The sequence below is a fragment of the Triticum aestivum genome, chromosome 2A (assembly GCF_018294505.1).
Source record: "Triticum aestivum cultivar Chinese Spring chromosome 2A, IWGSC CS RefSeq v2.1, whole genome shotgun sequence".
Classification (NCBI taxonomy): domain Eukaryota; kingdom Viridiplantae; phylum Streptophyta; class Magnoliopsida; order Poales; family Poaceae; genus Triticum; species Triticum aestivum.
In genome coordinates this window covers 61,085,095-61,104,831 of record NC_057797.1, presented here as the reverse complement: position 1 = coordinate 61,104,831, position 19,737 = coordinate 61,085,095, and the positions used below count along the sequence as shown (strand labels likewise).

The 19,737-nt window shown below is 42.8% G+C and overlaps 1 protein-coding gene across 2 annotated transcripts; it reads left to right on the top strand.

The window, feature by feature from the left end:
- Positions 1–8,111: 8,111 nt before the first annotated feature.
- LOC123187457 (uncharacterized) lies at positions 8,112–18,227 on the top strand. Of its 2 annotated transcripts, none has more exons than XR_006494011.1 (3): positions 8,112–8,545; positions 9,583–9,677; positions 17,693–18,226. XR_006494011.1 is itself a non-coding variant. In XM_044599327.1 (3 exons), exons 1-3 carry the CDS (start codon positions 8,360–8,362, stop codon positions 17,849–17,851), a joined length of 426 nt encoding a protein of 141 aa, XP_044455262.1. In that variant the 5' UTR covers positions 8,112–8,359; the 3' UTR covers positions 17,852–18,227. The 2 variants fall into 2 exon arrangements, 1 of the variants encoding a protein (XP_044455262.1); XM_044599327.1 differs by having other exon boundaries at positions 9,583–9,663; positions 17,693–18,227.
- The last annotated feature ends 1,510 nt before the right edge of the window (positions 18,228–19,737 follow it).

Sequence of the window (19,737 nt, the reverse complement as noted above, 5' to 3'; positions counted from 1 at the left end):
TATGTCACTAGGAAGAACCGCCTCCGCTCCATAAACCATGAAGAAAGGCGTGTATCCTGTCGATCTGTTGGGTGTGGTGTTGATGCTCCATAACACCGAAGGTAGCTCCTCGACCCAACAACCCAGCGTCCGCTGCAAAGGAACCATAAGCCGGGGTTTGATGCCTCTCAAAATCTCTTGATTGGCCCTCTCCACTTGACCATTGGACTGTGGGTGAGACACTGATGATACGTCAAGCCGGATGTGTTCATGCTGACAGAACTCCTTCATGGCACCCTTTGACAGATTGGTTCCATTGTCTGTTATAATGCTGTGTGGAAAACCAAACCGGAAGATCACCTTTTTGATGAATTGAACCGCCATGGCTGCATCACACTTGCTAACTGGCTCTGCCTCCACCCACTTTGTGAACTTGTCAACCGCCACCTGAAGGTGGGTCGTCTTGTCTTTGGACCTCTTGAAAGGCCCGACCATATCCATCCCCCAAGTCGCGAACAGCTAAGTAATTGGAATCATCCTCAATTCTCACTACAAAAAAATACACTTCCGTGATGATACATGTTTGTCACAGTAGGTCGCGTTTTTTGTCATGCATGTATATCCATGACAAATTTATGACAGAATCAAGATAGTCATACCTGTGCTGTCGTAGAAGTGTTCCATGACATTACCTGTGCTGTCCACTTCCATAATGATAAATTGCGCGTCACAGAAGTGCTTTCATCAAGGGTGACCGACACGTGGCATCCACCATAACGGAACGCTGTTAAGCTATCGGGTCGGGTTTTGGATCCGATAACCCGTTAACAACCCCGACCAATGGGGATTTTCCACGTGTAAAATCATCAGTGGCTTGAGGAGACACATGTCAGGTCTGCGTTGGCACAGGTGTCACTCATCCAATGGGCGAGACGCGCCTATGATATGTTGACACGTGGACCGTCCCATCAAGTTAAATGGGCCGGCCCAACTGAAGGCCCACAAGATTTTGCGGACCATAATGGGCCGGCCCAGCTAAAGGCCCACGAGATTTTGTGGACCATAATGGGTTGGCCCAACTAAAGGCCCAGAAGATTTTGCGGGCCATAATGGGCCGGCCCAGGTAAAGGCCCACAAGATTTTTGGGTGCCATAATGGGCCGACCCAGGTAAAGGCCCACAAGATTCTTGCGGATCATAATGGGCCGGCCCAGCTAAAGGCCCACGAGATTTAGCCGACATTAATGGGCCGGCCCAGCTGTAGGCCCACAAGATTTTGAGGACCCTAGTAGGCCGGCCCATTAACTGGCTGCCATGTTTTGGGCCAAATGCCGGCCCATATTTGATCCAGTCCATTAATGGCCTGCCACGCTCCGGGCCTAATAGTGGCCCATATGAGATCTGGCCCATTAAAAGCCTACCACGTTCTAGGCCAAATTACGGCCCAGATCAGGTCCGGCCCTTTAAGAGGCTTTGGGCTCAATTATGGCCCATATCAGATTCGGCCCGTCAACTGGACACTGTGCTTTTGGGCCCACTTGCTAAAGGCCCACTTAGTAATTCGGCCTGGTATTAGTTTTGGCCTGTTAAGGGCCCGTTTAACATTTCCGCCCTATATTAATTTCGGCCTGTTAAAAGCCCGTCATATAGTTGGGCCTAACTACGGCCCGGTTTGCATCCGTCCTGCTCACAGCCGATATCTGATTGGGCCTAACAAGGACCGAGACAATTTTGTCCTGTTAAAAGCCCATGATTTGATTCGCACAATCATGGGTCGGGGTTCATTTCGGGCTGCTGCCGGCCCGTGAGCTGTTCGGCATGTTTCAGGCCCAACCTACACCGTGATTGCATGACGGCCCGATTATGTACCGTAATTTTACGGTTTGGCCGGTTTACTGCGAAGACATGATATATATATAGTAAAATAATTGCATCATTGTGAATAAGAAAAAACCTAGACTATACAATGAAGAAATTACGACATATTACATCCACTGGGCATCAAAGTTCGCCACTATGATAATAAAGCACAAGCAGACAGCAGATTACATACACTGGGCATCAAAGATCGCCACCAGTGCAAATAAACACACCGACAAAATAAAATACATAACCGATAGCACTTCAATAGAGTTCAAGAAAGGTTAGCCCTGCTGGGGAGCTGCAGCGCAAGCAACTGAGCAAGATAATGAGACTGCGCTTGTTCAACACTTATATCTTCCTCACTCTGAAAGATAAACAAGCAGACAGATGACAGGTTTTGCACATAAAAGTATCAGTGCTAACAATTCATCACATTTCTTACTGACGAATAAAGTGACACAGTTTAAAATTGCATTAACACAATATGGTATTGTTCAGGTCAAGACATGGCAAGGAGTTGGCAGCTTCACGACACCACTGGATTACAAATCAAGAACTCATAAGTATCAATGGTTAGTGTGCTGTCAATTTATACCATTTCAGATTGGCAAATAAAGAGACGGTTTAAATAATAGTAGAATGATATGACACTGTTCATAGTTAAGACATTGCAGAATATGACATTGTGCTATAGTGGGTAGGTTCACCACACCACTGGATTACGGATGAAGAACATAATCATACATGCAGTGCAAAAGAAGATCACTTGCTCTGTATAGTTTAATTTACATGGTATGAAGAAGGAACTTGGTTGTACAACTGAAAACTTAAATTGAGAAAGGACAAACTTTTGTTTATGAACTACATAATAAACTTTAAACAAGCAATTTGATGCAAACACCAAAAATAAACAGCTGTTGCAGTCATGCCTAACCAAATATATACAACAAAGTTTGAAGGCTTGAGATGGAAAAACTTAAATTATTGGTGAAGACATGCTCTATAAAGGCCTTGTCCATGCTGATGGGGGGGGGCAATTCAAGAAGTTTACCACAAAATCTTCTTCAAAAGCATTGCCTTTATTCTATATTTTGTTAAGAGTAAATATAGATGTGATAATATATGAAAAAACGGAGAATATTTAAGATAAGATGAAGAGTGATGCTACATAACCAAGTAGCTATAAATGTAAGTGCAGCGATACAGACAAAAGGTACAGCCAAGAGCAATGCACAACTAAACTTCTTCAGTGCCAACCTTATGGCAAGAGCAAATATAGATTTGATGTGTAGAAAATGGAGGGCAAAGGAAAATAAGCTGCAGAGTGATGGTACATGAACAACTACCTGTCATTATATGTACACTGACAAAGGACAACATGTACTTACAAGAACAATGCAGAGCTAAAAAAACATTGGCATTGGATATATTCTACACTAATGTAACCATTCATACATATGAGATAATTTGGAGCGAACAATTGATAAGCAAGCTATCATGCATACTGCTGTCACATAATGAACCATGTATGTATGCAAATACAGTGATATAGGACAACAGGTACTAACAAGAGCAAAGCAGCGGGTAGCATATTTGCGATATCCTATTGTTCTTGTCAAACCGGAATTCTTCTTCGAGCAGATTTCATGCACAAAAGATCTGTAAGGCACATGCGGAAAAGTAGAAGTTCAAATTGTCATGTGATTTCATAGACAATACCTCATCCTGGGAACGAGACCAGTGCATAACAAGTTTTTTCCATTCAATGTCTTCTAAATTTAGCACAGGAGACTTCACCGGAAATTCGTTTATTGACTTGCCATCAAAGTGTGATTTCCTCAGGTAACACCGATACTGCTGCAATGCTTCCTTGAAAAGCACAAGCAAGCTTTGCTCGTCATGACTATCCAGATTGACCCTCGCCTAGTTACAACAATGTAATGTAAATCATTGATGTGTTCAATCAGCAGAAAACAGGAAAATAATAACCATGAATAATAGCACTTACACATAAGTTGGACAGGAAGATGTGAAAATGGTGTTTGTCTTCACAATAATCTTCCCATGATGGGAATATATGCACGTAGTCCCTAACAACATTGAAAGCATTGTCTTTTAAACTGGGAATAAATGGAATGGGGTTCCAATCTGCAGGAATTGGCCGTCTCTGCAGTTGGGATAGGTCTTCGGCCAGTGGACTTGCTGTACTGTTTGCTGGAGTGGGATTTTTCTATGGTACAACTGGTGCTATGGCAAATGAAATCGGTATACCTTTTGCTGGAGTGCAGGTCCTGTGTGGTGGGGCTAGTGGTGTAGCCAGTGAAGTATGGGTGCAGTCTGTTGGAGTCGGTCCTACGTTTTGTGTCACTAGTTGTACAACCAATATAACTGGGGTGCTGTCTGATTTCTCCGGCACCACCACATTTTCAAGGACTTGGCTGGTGCTCCTTCAGGTTCGGCAATCACCCTCTTCCTTTTTGATGTCTGATGCACAAGAACAGCATTTGAGTGGAAAAACATAGTATGATGACAGATGGAATATGTATTGATAATGGATGGGCATGGCATCTCGACATATATGATGAGTAAACTAAGCAGATGGCGGTGCAACAAAGTAGAAGAAATGCAAGACAACATATGCAAGATACCCGCAATCAATAAAACATTGCCAAATTAGAACATGCACCTTGATGGGTGAATAGGACAGGCCATCTGCCTTTGACTCCTTGAGGTTAGAATAGTCATTAGGATCATATTTTGAACAAGAATCAACAGGTGGGGAGCGTATGAGTTTCATTGCATCCAGAATGGCACTCAATGCCTTGGTGCTAATTTTGTAAGTCATTGCAGTGTTTAGCTTCAAGAGTGGACTACTGCTAGTGTGACACAAAGCAGCTACACAGATCATAGTGTAGATATAACGGGAAAACCTTAAGCATCAGAGTAAAATCAGCAAAGTGGAACTTGCTGGAATATATGTGCTAGTATTGCCGGTACGGCTAGAAAGGCTTCAGATACCAGCTCTCTTCAAGTGAAGGTGCGGTACTGTTAATATCCGTGTAACTCTCAAAGGCGACACAGCTCCCCGCATTTCCTTGCTATTCTTATAGGATTCAAGTGGGCAGGCCACTACAAATCCTATTCCTATGTTTACAAGATCCTACGAATCAAAGAGGCTCAAAGTGTCCATCACAACTGACCATATAGACCTCTACACTGCAAATGTCCCTGCTCATCTTTAGTACAAGGAACATACTATACTACTATCATACTCCCTCCGTTCCAAAATATAAGTCTTGGTAGAGATTTCCACTATGGATCACATACAGATGTATCCAGTTACATTTTAGAGTGTAGATTCACTCATTTTGCTCCATATGTATTCCATGGTGGAATCTATACAAAGACTTGTATTTAGGAACGGAGAGAGTACATATTAAAGAAGAACGGAAGAGGAACATGGTAAAGAAGAGCAAGCAGATTTTGGATAATAAAATGTTGGTTGCGCAGTGCCCACACATGATGAACCAGAGCGCATTAAGAATGCAACTCCCAGCTGTCTCTCGACCATTTCAGGCGGTTGGATGAAGATCCTACGTCTCCTAACCCTTCTTCTTCCTCATCTCTGATTCTTCCCATACAGAACACCACACGGGCCGCCGGCCGGACCAGCGGCCCCCACCGCCTGTGTTCCTCTGCCACCCCCACCCCCACCCCCGCCTAACCCCCACCCGCATCGAGTTTTCTTCGTTCGGCAAGGCCCCACAACCACCCGAGCCCATTTGATCGCACCGGCGAACTCCGGCGAGCTCTGAAAAATCGACTGACCCAATTTTGAAATTTAGTCTACTATGATTTAACTAGTGTGGAATATAAAAGGGGAAAACCATAAGCATTGGGAGTATAGTGTTGAGCGTGCCATGGCGGATCTGAAGGTGCAAACCGGACAAAGGCAACTTCACAACCAAGACAAGAAATCAGAGTAAAGCAGTGGCGATCTATTTTCTTGCTGCTATAAATAAGTTGAGCAGATAGGAAAGAGTACTGCCTCTGGTGCGGCGTCGTGTACGCATCTGCCGAGAATTTGACGGTGCTGCGGTAGCAACGGCTGTCGGCGGCGTGGAAGAAGATCTAGGAGGGTTGGTGGCGGTGGGGCGCGTTGGACGAGACGGTCGTAGGAGCGGCACCGACAAGGTGGACGACGGCGGGATAAAGCGATAGGACGAGATGCAAGGATCCCGGTCCGAAGCCGTGGATGAGAGAGGTCGATCTCTTGTAATGGACGGCGGCGTCGGGGTATCAGCTCCGGCATGGTGGAGGAGGAGGGCGGTGGATGGGGTGGCGGACGGTGGCGGACGGAGGAGGGTGGGGTGGAGAGGGTGTTTTGGCGCCCACGGAGTACGAATGGGGAAAAGGGAGGTAGAGAGGAAGGGGGGAACCATTTATTCAGGGCGCGCTTGTCTCAAATGCGAGGAAATTTACAAACTTAGCCCCCGTTTCAAATTCTACTACATCACAGCAACATTAGTTGGTTGGGGATAGGACGGTAATCTCGCATACATCGAATATTTGCCGATGAGAGTTTGTTTTTGGCGCCCACCGTGTATGAATATGAATTGGGGAGGGAGTCGATTTCGGCCGAGGACACACTGTGTTTTGGTGCCCACCGTGTATGAATCCGGGTGAGAGGCGGTTACGTCACGTTTGGGTGAAATTACAAACCTACCCCTATCGAAACCTATAGAAATCCAGTAGATAGGCTTTACGTGGCAGGGATAGGCAGTAGTGATTTCCATCTCGCAGATTTTGGTTTCGGGCGGTTACTGCGACTTTTCCTGCTTCGTTCAAATTTTGCAGAGTGCACGTTTACCGTGCCAACTCAATTCAAATCCCATTTGTATTCTATTTTTTTCCGGGCGGGTTCCATTTTCAATTGGAATTACATTCTATATACATCATTTTTTATATATACTTTCAAAAGCACAACACCATTTATACATAAATATGGTTTACAAATGACATGATCTCAGATTCATAAGGTTGTATCCATCAATTTGGATTTTCAAATATTTGAAACCACTTTATGTTGAAATCCAATGTATGCATTCCTCGCTAACTGTCTCCAATTAATGTGTGTTTCATGCAGGGTTTTTTACTTCTCAAACACTAGTAAGCATGCACGTGCAACGCACGTATCCTAGTCTATAAGAACATCTAATTTGAGTCTTATTTCTCCTTTAGCGAGTCTTTTTACCAAGCCATTTAAAAAATATGGCTTACTTCAGTAAAGGGACATCATCGAGCATGCTGATGCACAAGCAAAGTTCATCTATCAAGTCGCGGTTTGTTGAATTGACAGACGGTCAAAGGAGAAATGCCTGCGTGATGAGCTAAACTTTAGATGATACATGTGATGTTTTGAGGTTTTTAGGGGGGATCTATCCAGAATCATGCAATCATACGTCTGTGTAATTTTCGCCATCTTCCAAAGTCTCGATTTCTTATATTATCACTATTCAATTATGAGTCCACTAAAATAATACTCCATCCGTCCAAAAATATGTGACTCAAGTTTGTACTAAAATTAGTACAAAGTTGAGTCACTAATATTGGGACGAAGGGAGTAGTTTTTTCTAAAGTATGTCATATGAGCCTATTTAACTGATAATTATAGTTAGTTTTGAAATAATAGTACAACACAGAATAACCATAATGATACAGAACGAAAAATACCTAATTGAGTGTCAGACAAAATACTACTCCATAAAATATAATATCCACAACCACAAGATGACTTGCATGATTACAGAATTTAAATATATTCAATAAGAACAATCATTTTTTACAAATATCATGACTGAATATTTTGTTAAACCCTTATTCCGTGAAAAAGATCACAACCAGGCAACCATACGGACACACCCGATAAGAAAAAAGAATTGGAGAACATCCGACCCTAATATAAACCACATGACCAAAAAGCTATCCATAAGTAAAAAATTGAATTGGACAAAGCATATATTTTTTCGAGAGGAACCCCTATACTTTTTCTTGACAAAGGAACCCCCATACTTAATACTTTTTTTTGCGATAACCTATAGTACTCCCTCTGTTCAAAAATATTTGTTCTAAAAATTGATAAAATGGATGTATCTATAACTAAAATAGGTCTAGATACAACCATTTCAAGAACAAGTTTTTTCGGACGGAGGGAGTACTAAATACTAAATACTTGACCAAAATGAATGGGCCATCGATCAAGAAAAAAAAGGAAGACACGCCAGACGCTCCCTACCTGTTCTCCTCATACCTTCACTCTCTCCCCACCGCTCCCCATTCCATGGTGGCCCTGCCTGCTCTCCCCACTGCCTCATCTACCCACCACGGCCTCGCCCCGTCGGCCGCCGCCTCCTCTCCCCACCATGGCCTCGGCCCGCCGCCTTCTCTCTCCACCACGACCTCACCTTGCCGCTAACCCCGCCGTTCTTCCCTAGATCGACTCTGTCGCCGCCGTCCACATGTTCCAGCACAGATCAAGATGCGAGCTAGAGGAGCATCCTGGAAACGATGCGGCAGCGGGAATCTCGGAGCGGGCCGAGTTCCAGTTCGTCTACGTGCCCACCGTGATAGTCGACCTCGTGCTTCGCTCCCACACCTGCTCCGAGAAGGCGCTCCTAGCTCGCCTACATGGTCGGTTGCTCCAGGTACTTCTGGATTCAGGCATTCGCAACTGTGAACTCGAGTTTAACAAACGGTATATCACTGCTGGATGGTGAACACACACAATGGTGCTTTTATTGATAGAAAGTCAGGATTCTTTCTCTTAAGAGGCTACTGTAAGAAATGGTAACTTGGGGCATGACTTGCAAGAAAGGGATTGTATGACAGAATGATATTACTTCACGGTAGAGTTTCTGCATCTGGAGATCAAGTTTATCTTGGTGTCTCATGTCAGTTTTATTGTGTGTGTGTGTGTGTGTGTGTGTGTTTCAGTAACACATTTACTGTTCTGATGATCTTGCGAATTTGTGAGCCGAAGAAATGATGACTTAGATAGTTGTGTTCTGATAAGTATGCTGAGCAGAAATAACAGGCGGTCATCTGTTATATGATATATTAAATTAAATGATGATTTTTTATTAGGTGCAGTTTAGAATTTTGAGTGTACAATGCATCCTGTAATGAGAGACCACACACTTAAAAGTTTCTTTAGATTGAAAATGGTTGTATCTGCTTGTTAAATCCTAATTGCTATCCATTCCAGTACAATACTTATGTAGCTCAGTAGTCTAGGTTTGAGCATGAGAGTCATTTTTGAATTGGAGAGAAAAAATATAATTTGGGGTGATCCTGTTTTCCTACTGTCTAATCTTGGAGTAAGCTTGTCCTGAATATATGTGAACTCTTTTGGCACTTTGTGGTTCTGTTTAGTCTCTCCAGTTAATATAACCAATTCATTATTATTTTTATGTTATTTGTCTTTCACATGAAGATTCATTCTTTCTGGTTGTTTAGAAGGACAAATAGATGTCGATCAGTTTGAGCGTGCGGGATAGCTTATGTGTGTCTGTTATTTGGAGTGGGCAATTCCTATGTCTTTCTTCTCACACTTCAGTTCTAGTCATACATGCAAGAAAGGAAACTGGGTTATGTATGTTCATGCCAAATAAACATCAGGAGGTAATGATAACCTGTTGCTAACTTCTGCCAAGCCATTCTTACGAATGTTGTTTGTTTGCAGGATGTAGCTTGGGAAGGTCAGACTGTTGGAGTTGAAGCAGTTGTAGATTTCTTCAAGGCAAAAATTAAGCATTTGCACTTGGTGAGATGAAAAAGGTTAGCTTTCAGGTTTTGTTTCAGCATGCTGTCACTCCTTAGCACTAATTATTACATACTAATTGCTACCTGCACGTGCTTCTCGCTCCGGTCAAGAGATATTATCAGTTGGGTGTGTGCGTACTCAAACTTTTAAACTTATATATCTGTATCTACATGACTATTGGGAATTTTGAGACTAAACTTATGTAAATGATATTAGTATGTAGAAGACTGAAAAAACAATTTATAACATTTTAGCATTAGAATTTGTGGTCAAGGTTCACGTCTCAATCATACCACATCAAATTCATGCGTGTATAAAGGGCCAGTTTGGTTGGTGTCCACAACTTCATGCCTGGGACAAATGGGTGCCTGGAATGTAGCTTCTTCCCAATTCCAAATAAAAAGTATTCCCTACAAATGGGTGCCTGGGACAAATTACCTTTGGTAGATTTCCACGAAGGCGAGTTTCACAACCTTTGACATATTTAAATGCAGTAATGTTCTGCATTCAAAACAGCATAAAGAGATCTTTGTGGAACATACATATGTTTACTCGCTTTTCTGCACTGAGAAATTGTACCATTGTATATTACAAAATGAGGCATACACAATGGAAGTAATTGCAAAATGCATGTAGTAATTCTGTTAATACAAACTGGATATCTCACAAGAGTAAGCCTTCCATCAGGCACTCAATCTGGGCCTCGCTGTTGTAACAAAAATTAGAAGCGCCCCCAAGCACTGTAATGTTTCTGGACTTGCAGTTTGTTGCTACTCAGCAGCACCCCAATTCGCCCCTGAAACTAAATTTGTCTTCCAAAAGTGTGTTGTGTGGTACAATAAAATATCATGTACATGTATCCATAAAATATACATGTAACCGTATCATGGTAGGCTAAACCTGAAAATGAAAAACAAAAATAATGTTAGTTCCAAAAATAGTTATAGATGCAAGAACATAGTAGCTGCAAAGAAGTAATGGAATGACACACCTGTCTCATCTCTCTAAAACATCTCTGTAGACAATGTTCTTGGTGCTTTTCCCGGATTTATCAACCTCCTTGTTTGGCTTGGCCAAAATCCGTGTCGTCTCTCTTGACACTCCCCTTGACAGTGCAACATATAGCTGACCATGTGAGAATACAGGCTCAGGGAGGTAAATACCAACGTTTGGGATGGTCTGACCCTGTGCCTTATTAATTGTCATCGCAAAACTTAGGCGGATGGGGAACTGTTTTCTCTTAAGTTTGAAGGGAAGTGAGATGTCTTCCGAGGGCGACATAGGGATCCTAGGTATGAACACCCTCTTTCTAGCATGCTGACCTCCAACAATCTCCGCGTCGATTGCATTATCCTGGAAGGCTCTGATCATAAGTCGTGTTCCATTGCATAGGCCATTATGAGGGTCGAGGTTCCGAAGCAGAATGACTGGGCAGTTGACCTTTAATCTCAAAACATGCGGTGGCAAGCCATTTGGTGTGATTGAGTTCAAAAAAATCAATTGTGTAATTATTCTGCAAGTCATCCTCGATTGAGTCGAAGCTATGGTATAACTTTTCTTCGCCTGGAAACCTGGAGATCATCTTATCATTCAGGTCATCCACATGATCATTCTTGGTCGAAAGAATTGCACGTGCGCTCATGTACTCTCTCGATCTAGCATTGGCATGCAGCGATGGGAAGACATCTTCAATGAGCGTGTTGATAGCTTTTTCATCCTCAGTATAGCCGATCACAATGTCGTCAGGGAGACGCACATAGTCGTCGCCAATTGTCTCTTCTGTTCCATTGCCGATCCTTAGGAGGTATTTGGAGAACCAAGGATCAGCCTGTGCACGCATATTGTGCGTGAGACGTATCTTGCGGGTCTTCTCCCACAGATATGATCTCAGAAGTGTAGCATCTGTGATCTGTGCTCTTGTCCCACGTGCCACAACGGGAAGGACCTGCCTGAAATCCCCACCAAAGACGACAACCTTTCCCCCAAACGGCAATGGACATTCCATTATATCCTGCAACGATCTATCAAGCGTCTCAACAGCTTGACGTTTTGTCATAGCGACTTCGTCCCAAATTATTAAGGACGCCTGTTTAAGCAACTCCGCTGTACCGCTTTGCTTTGTGAAACTACACATGCTGTTGTCAGTGAGCTTTATTGGAATTTTGAACCTAGAGTGTGCAGTCCATCCTCCAGGCATTATCGATGCTGCTATACCTGATGTAGCAGTTGCAATTGCTATTTGGCCCATGGAACGCACCTTTGCAAGCAATGCCTTGTATAAGTACGTCTTCCCAATGCCTCCTGGACCATCAACAAAGAACACCTGACTTTTTTGGTTCATCACATGATCCATTATGTCATTGAAACCAGCCAGTTGCTCACTGTTCAAACTGCTAAATAGATCTAGATGTTCTTTGTCCACGGTGACTTGCCTCTCCTCTGTTACCTCTCTGTGCTCACCATCATAAGAACCATCAGTCTCAACCAGATCTGGAAGTCCATAGCTTGTAATATCCTTTCCCATGGATTGCAACATATCCCTGATATCTCTAAGCACCATCTGTTCAAGTGTTGCCTCATTGGATTGGTTACGACGGTAATCCTCAGACATTGATGCTAGATGCTTGTCCCACATTTGTCGGATTTCTGTTGCCTCGCAAAATACCAGTATAGTCGCAAACAACCGTCTTAGGGCACAAGGCATCTGAAATGTGGCTGCCTCCGTCATGCAATCATCAAGAGTCCTGTCATGCTCAATGAGGCCTAAGTGCTCACATGCCTCCCTGAAGGAACTGCATGCCTTGCCATTTACTATTTTTAAATCATCAAATGAAGTGGCACCTCGGACATGACTTAGTAGGACACGCAAGTAGTACCTCTCTCCTTCAGCAGGGTGTGCATACACAAGCCTTCCAATCTGTGATCTCTTATTTCTTCTATTCTGCCACTCGTTGTTTCCAGCTATCCATCTATAATGTTCTGGAAACTCTCTGTACAACCATTTTCGTGCCTCCGGAAACCTTCGGTTCATCTCAAAGTACTCGGTAAGCATGGACTTGGAAGAAGATGGTCGAGCAAGAACATCTTCCAGATTTTCACAAGATTTAAATGCAACTGTATGCATGTTTGGCAAATGAAGCTGGAGCTGCAGCACAGATGGACTGACACCAAACATTTTAAAACCAAAAATCCTGTAAATAGCCTCTGGAGGAGATACATATCGTGCATCTCTATATTGTCGGATTTCATTGATGATTCCACCATCATTGATGATATCCTGCTTGAATGCAAAGGATGTCCGATCATGCCCTTTGTAGATGTACTTGAACAAGTACTTGACTGCCTTGATGCTCGAGCATGCTTCGACATTAATGTGGCAGTTGTATCGCATAAGCAGAAAAGGGTTGTAAGGGACCACCCATCTATTGTCCAAATTTGCTCCTCTGATCCTAACTCCACGCCCATCGTCCCTCCTCCTATAGATGGGATATGAGTCTTTCCCTTGTTGTGTGGCATTGCAAAAATCTCGCGGGTAATGAAACCGGCACTGTCCATCAATCATGCAAGGACAACTTTTTTTCAACTCACCACAGGGTCCATGCATCATGTGTTTGATGACCAGATCATGTAGAATGGGGTATTTTTCTTTGTCAGGTATCTCTGCAGATATCACCCGATCATAGTCATCCGGGGTCGCTAACTTGCTTTTTGCTTTCATGATTAGAAGTATATGCTCATGCGGGAGACCTCGTTTCTGAAACTCCGTGACATGTACATAAGCCACAACTTCTCCGAAATGCTTACCCTTAGTCAGTAAGTCCATCATATCTCGTTGTTTATCTTTGTATACTCTTGCCACCAGGTCTGGACGGTCTTGTGGCAGTTGTCCAGGCAACAATTTCTCAGTTATCTCCTCCCAATAAGAATTGCAAGTCATTGTGATAAAATAATCCGGTTTACCCCACCGCTGGACTATTGCCATCGCATCTAGAAACCTCCGTTGCATGTCACGGTCACCACCTGGAAATGTACGTGGGAGCACGATTCTCTTGCCAATCCGATCACCGCGTGACTCGCCGACAACGACAGTGTCAACAAGACCCTATAATAGTATACAAGGTTATAGAAAAGCATGGAATGTCCATAAAGTCGTTGTATTATGATCTATTAGAATATACATAAGCACGTTACCTGGTAGAGGTCAGCGCGTATAACCTTCTGATTTTCCGGCTTTGAGTACCTGTCAAGCCTCATAGTCTCCATCTTGATATACATGTCAACAGCCCACTGTTGGAAAAGGCGCGCCCCGAACAAGATGATGTTAAAAAGCTTCTTCCTGACCTGCAGTTTGAAGCAGTAGTACTCCCTCGCACTAACAAATTTCCTGGATTTTGTTGCATTCACCTCATTGTCACCAAAATCCTCATCTGGGTTATATTCATTGTCATCTACAAGATTCACAAAATTTCAAATTCAATATGTTGTTTGCAGGCATAATAGTTGACTATATAAGAATTGAAGATTAAGCAATGATGACCGATACCCGCAGGTAAATCCGTGGCATGGTCTTCATGTGGTTCAAAATTCCCAACTTGTTCACTTTCTGTAATGAAGTTTTCATGTGATAGAAAAATGAGAACATAAGTCTTCACTCGTAAATAGAAAGTATATAAATTAATAGTGCACATCATACCTGTAGATAAATCAGAGGTTTGGTTTACTCGTGGTGCAGTATTATGCGCTGAATATTGGGTCGTGTCATCTACAAGATTCACAACATTTCAAATTCAATACGTTGTTTGCACCCATAATACTTGACCACATAAGAATTGAAGAATAAGCAATGATGTCCGATACCTGCAGGTAAATCCGTGGCATGGTCTTCATGTGGTTCAAAATTCCCAACTTGTTCACTTTCTGTAATCAAGTTTTCATATAATAGAAAAATGAGAACATAAGTCTTCATTCATAATAGCAAGTATATAAATGAATAATGAACCTCATACCTGTATATAAATCAGAGGTTTGGTTTACTTGGGGTGCAGGGTTACCCGACGAACATTGTGTGGTGTCATCGAGGGGGCCAACATATGGCATCCTACGATTCCAACCAGTCTCCCCACGTGGGAAGAATAGTGGATATGACAATGGGTCGTAGCACCCATAGTATGCTCTAATATATAGGGGCCGGTCTCCTTTTTTTCCATGTACGACAACACTTCTGTCAAAGCAATTCTTTGGGTCGCTCCCTTCAACCCATATCGCTGCCACCTGAGAAGTCGTTGGGGCATTGTACCTTCGTTGATCCAAGTTGATATCCGTGTTTAGTGAGATCCTATACTCATCTAGATTTGGAACAGACCCAAGGCTCTTTAAAACTTGTGCATAAGGGTTACGCTCAAGTATTCGCAGAATCTTTCGTATGAGGTCTATATTAAGATCTGGAGACCTCATAGCCCTGTGAACCAAGTCTTGATCTGTATCATAAATATAAAGCTGCAAATGCCGAGGTCCATTATCAGCCGGCACCAGACCATCAAGAGCGTGGTATAAGCCACCACATGCACGAAATGTATATACTCCAGTTCCTGCCGCTGTGCTTACTCGGCGATCAAGAGTGACTCCTAGAGTTGTGAATGAGAAGTGCGAGTTGAAATACCGTATATGCTCTCTGAAATATTTAGCATCCTCATCATCTTGACTTGTAAACAACCGTTTCAGCTCTTCTGGAATGTCTGGAGTAATAATATCGACTTTTCCTTTTCTGCAACAAAATGCTGGGCCCTCAAATGGAAACCGCAATGCCCCACAGTGGCGACAGTCGGGAACCTTTCTTAGGACATGGTGCTTTGTAGGTAGGTTTCGGTAAATGAATTCATCGGTATTTGATACTGGTGCGGCTCGTGGGCGTCCAAGTTGGTACGATTCATAAGCAAGACCTAGCATTGAAGAACAATATGTATTAAATTATGAATGAAGACCTATGAGGCTCATGGTAAATTCGGAAATAGACAATGGACATACCTTCGGCCATAAATATTCTAGCTTCCTCATCAGGCTCATGGTATACAGCTTCTCCATTTTGCAATGGCGCCAAACAGTCTAGTAGGCAATATATTGGTCAAACATAAATGCCACAAAATTGTCAACGAAGAACCTGATATGTGAACGACAAAATATATAATGTACCTTCAAAATTGGGTTGTTGAACAACGGGCTCAAATATTCCATATGGATCTTCTATCTGGTCGTTGCCCACTACGGAAAACCACAAGATAAGTAGAGCATACAAAATCAGGTACTATAGTAGTCTAGGGTCATCAAAATTACTTTGTAGATCTTGAGTGCTTTGAGTATCATCCGGAGACGGTTCCGCAGGGCGTCTCTTATCATTAGTTGGCGTCTTCATTGGTTGACTGGAGCCATTAAAAGGCTCTATACCTGAATAAACGAAAGAGAACCAGGAATTGCGATCAAATAAACACTATGGACACACTTCCACCATAACTAAATGGACGAACTAAACCGCACCTTGAATTGAGAAATCTGGGTTACGTATTCTGCTAAGTTGGGGTGCCTGAACCCCTGAAAGTTGTGTGAGAGGCCCTGCATTGTGTTCAATTGACAGTAACTGTCATTCAGAAGCTGATTATAGTTTATTATTGTTTAGAAGAGTACAAACCAAAGCCATTAAAGCATACCTTGTGCAATATCTCTTACGACGGTGGAGATTGATTGCATGTTATGACCAAGAGGCATAGCAACAGCTCTAATGCGTCCACCAATTTGTTGTATCTGATATGCATCATTCCGGTGCAACCAATCGGACTCCTCATCGTATGTTAAAGTATTCTCCTTGTCGTAGGGGGCATGTTCAGGTGATAGAGATGAATTTGGTATATTTGATAATACTGCAAGAAAATTGTAGATAACATCAGTAAAACTTTTTTTGTTATATTCGATAAGATAACACCATGCAATCAATATGTTATGGTAGCACAGAACCTGCAGACGATATTTGTTGTAGCTGGGTGACACCGGATTGTCCTGTAGCTGGTGTGTGTAACACGGTGCTATCGTTGGTGAGTAGGGTCGTAGTAGCCTTTCTCTGCTCACGTGATAGGCGTTGTCGTTTTAATATTTCATCCCTATTTTGTGCATACCGCTCCCTGTCCCTTTGCCTCCGTATGTCTTTAGGGTCTACATAGATGAGAAAGCTAGTTAGTATCAACAAATAGGGTTGTATGTAGTTGGTTGATCGTCATTACCAATGGGTATGGACATCGGTGTTTGTGTTTCATTTTCATGGACACTGATATCAGCGGAAGCGTCAGCCATTTTTTTGTTTCTGTAGGCCTGACGTTGTCTCTTTAATATTTCGTCTCTATTTTGTGAATACCGTTCCCTATCCAGTCGCCTCTTCAGCTCCGTAGGGTCTACATGTATGATTTAGAGTATCATAAGTTACGTGAATAATACATAAGCATGCAGTATATGGCCATACTTACCATGGGACATGGCTAGGGGTGTGTGTGGCACATTTTGCTCATCATTCGGCAGAGGTTTATCAGTCTGCTTCTTTAAACGTGCCTCACGACGTCTTTTCAGAATGTCCTCTCTGTTTCGTGCATAATATTCTCTGTCCCTCTGCCTCTTAATTTCTTTAGGGTCTGTTTAAATATACAATGGAAATTAGCACATTCGTTATAGAAGTGTTCATGAACCCAGAAAAAAAGAAGCGCTCAGTTGGCTGATAGTTACCTGAGGAAAGGATGTTGCTTATATCCTGAAATGGGGTGCGTGCCCCGAGTGATTTGGAGAAGTCATAACATCGACTTCGTAGACTGAATACTCCAGTAAAAAATCTGTCAAGAGGGTTGACTGGAAGCATATATTAGTCAGAATTAGATTCAAGTTATGTTGTCATAAATCTGTAGATTTCATTTTCTTAAAGCAAAAGGAAGTTAGAAGATAATTTGCAAGAACAAGAAGAAATGTCTAATATTAAAATCTTGCCTGATATTTTCAGAGGATGGCACAGGTGATGCAAGGAACCTACGACCTGTTTGCAGCGAAGAAGGTGAGGGGGAGCAGCCGCGCATGTAATGGCCAGTGGAGGGCAGCCAGGGAAGGCGGCGGCGGTGTTTTCGTGCGGCGAGGTCGCCGTCCAGGAAGGCAAAGGCGATGATGTTTCTGAGCGGCGAGGGGATATCCGTGGGGTGTGTTTCTTGTTTTTGGATGTGAAGGTCTATTATTATTTGTGGTAATGGGGGATACATGTTTGAATTTGTTTGGAAGACCTACGTGATTGTAGGGATTGTGTTTGCTTTCGCATGGAAGTTTTCCTCCGCGGTGGAGTATGGTCAGTCAACATAAATTAGTAAGTGCACACCAGAAAACATATCAGGTGAAGGCTAGCCGTTGGATTTAGATAAGTGGGGATAATCGTGTGGTAGTATTGGGTCCGTGTATGTTTTGTGGGGTGCGTTTAGCAAAGATAATGTTTGCTCTTTTATTAGTAGTGGAGATGTACAATGTGTTTCACACACGCAACATATAGTGTAATCCCATTTAGACATTAATTGCATGTAAACCATGCATTGTTTGTAATTGAAGAATCTATGGATCACCAATATTGGTAAACTATATAACATTACACGCGTGCCCGAATTCAAATGAATATGCATGTTTGATACACCAATTTGCGTTATGATATTATTGATGTCGTGATCTCCAGTTTAAATATTTGAATCCCCTTTAATCCAGATATTCGTCTCATATAGCTATCACTCATGCTTATATAGGACTATCTCTCTAGACCTATACGCATTCATCGTCTCTCAAGTATCTCTCGTGCTACCTGTATGTCGACAATGATCTTTTATCTTCGTAACACACTGACGGTACTCTCTCCCTCGACCTTCACCACTCTATCTCTCTCTAAGTAAATCTCGCTCCCTGCTATGTGTCTCTAACTATGATTCTCCATGTGGAATCTCTTTCTCTCACACAAACACAAAACTTTGTCTCCCGGGGTCTCATTTCTCTCTACTATTCCCATGTGTGCCACTCGCACACCCCTCATACAGAGATGTCTTTCGCTCCTTAGATATGAGAACCTACGACTTCCTCTTCAATATATCTTTCTCACACACAAAACACAAACTCTGTCTCCCAGGGTCTCATATTTCTCCATTGTTCTCTTGTATGTCGCTCACACACACCCTCTCTCCCTAGAGATATCTTGCGTTCCCTCGTATGTCTCTCTAGCTATCACTCTCGTTGTGAAATATCTTTCTCTCTTGCCGACACAAAACTCCATCTCTCTGGATCTCATTTCTCTCTGATATCTGTTTGTATGTGACTCACATGCACCCTCTATCTATCTCTCTCACACCCACACACATAACCCAGCCTTTTGATCCACTCGACTCCTATCTCTAACGCACACTAGCTAGCATCTTATCTTTCTATTTATCTATTTCTCCATCAGCCTTCTTTCTCGCCCTCACTCTTGATTCCTATCACGCACACTACATACGTTTCTCTCTACATGCAGTCAAGTGCCCTCTCACACACATATATAACTTCACCCTTTGAACCACCCGACGGTCATCTCCAACACCCAAACTAGCAGATGTCCCTCTAGCTAGCATCTCCATCTCTGTATCTATCTGTAGTTTCTCCGTTAACATTTCTTTCTCGCACAGAGTCTTGCTTCCTATCACCCACACTATATATGTCTCTCCATACATATGCATTTATAGGTTGGTCTCTTTTGCACAATCGTTGCGCCTCACTCCCTCTGCTCGCCATAGATGCATGCTCCAGCCCACGCCACTATCTCTTAAAGACAAAAACACATTGTTAGTGTCAAAACCGGCGGATCTCAGGTAGGGGGTCCCGAACTGTGCGTCAAAGGAGGATGGTAACAGGAGGCAGGGAACACGATGTTTTACCCAGGTTCGGGCCCTCTTGATGGAGGTAAAACCCTACATCCTGCTTGATTTATTCTTGATAATATGAGTAGTACAAGAGTTGATCTACCACGAGATCGGAGAGGCTAAACCCTAA

Excerpts from the sequence above, each read along its gene's own strand:
- LOC123187457 (XM_044599327.1), top strand. The coding sequence starts at position 8,360 with ATGTTCCAGCACAGATCAAGATGCGAGCTAGAGGAGCATCCTGGAAAC. Across the intron at positions 8,546-9,582 it reads TACATGGTCGGTTGCTCCAG|GATGTAGCTTGGGAAGGTCA; the intron begins GTACTTCTGGAT and ends GTTTGTTTGCAG. Across the intron at positions 9,664-17,692 it reads AAATTAAGCATTTGCACTTG|AGGATGGCACAGGTGATGCA; the intron begins GTGAGATGAAAA and ends TGATATTTTCAG.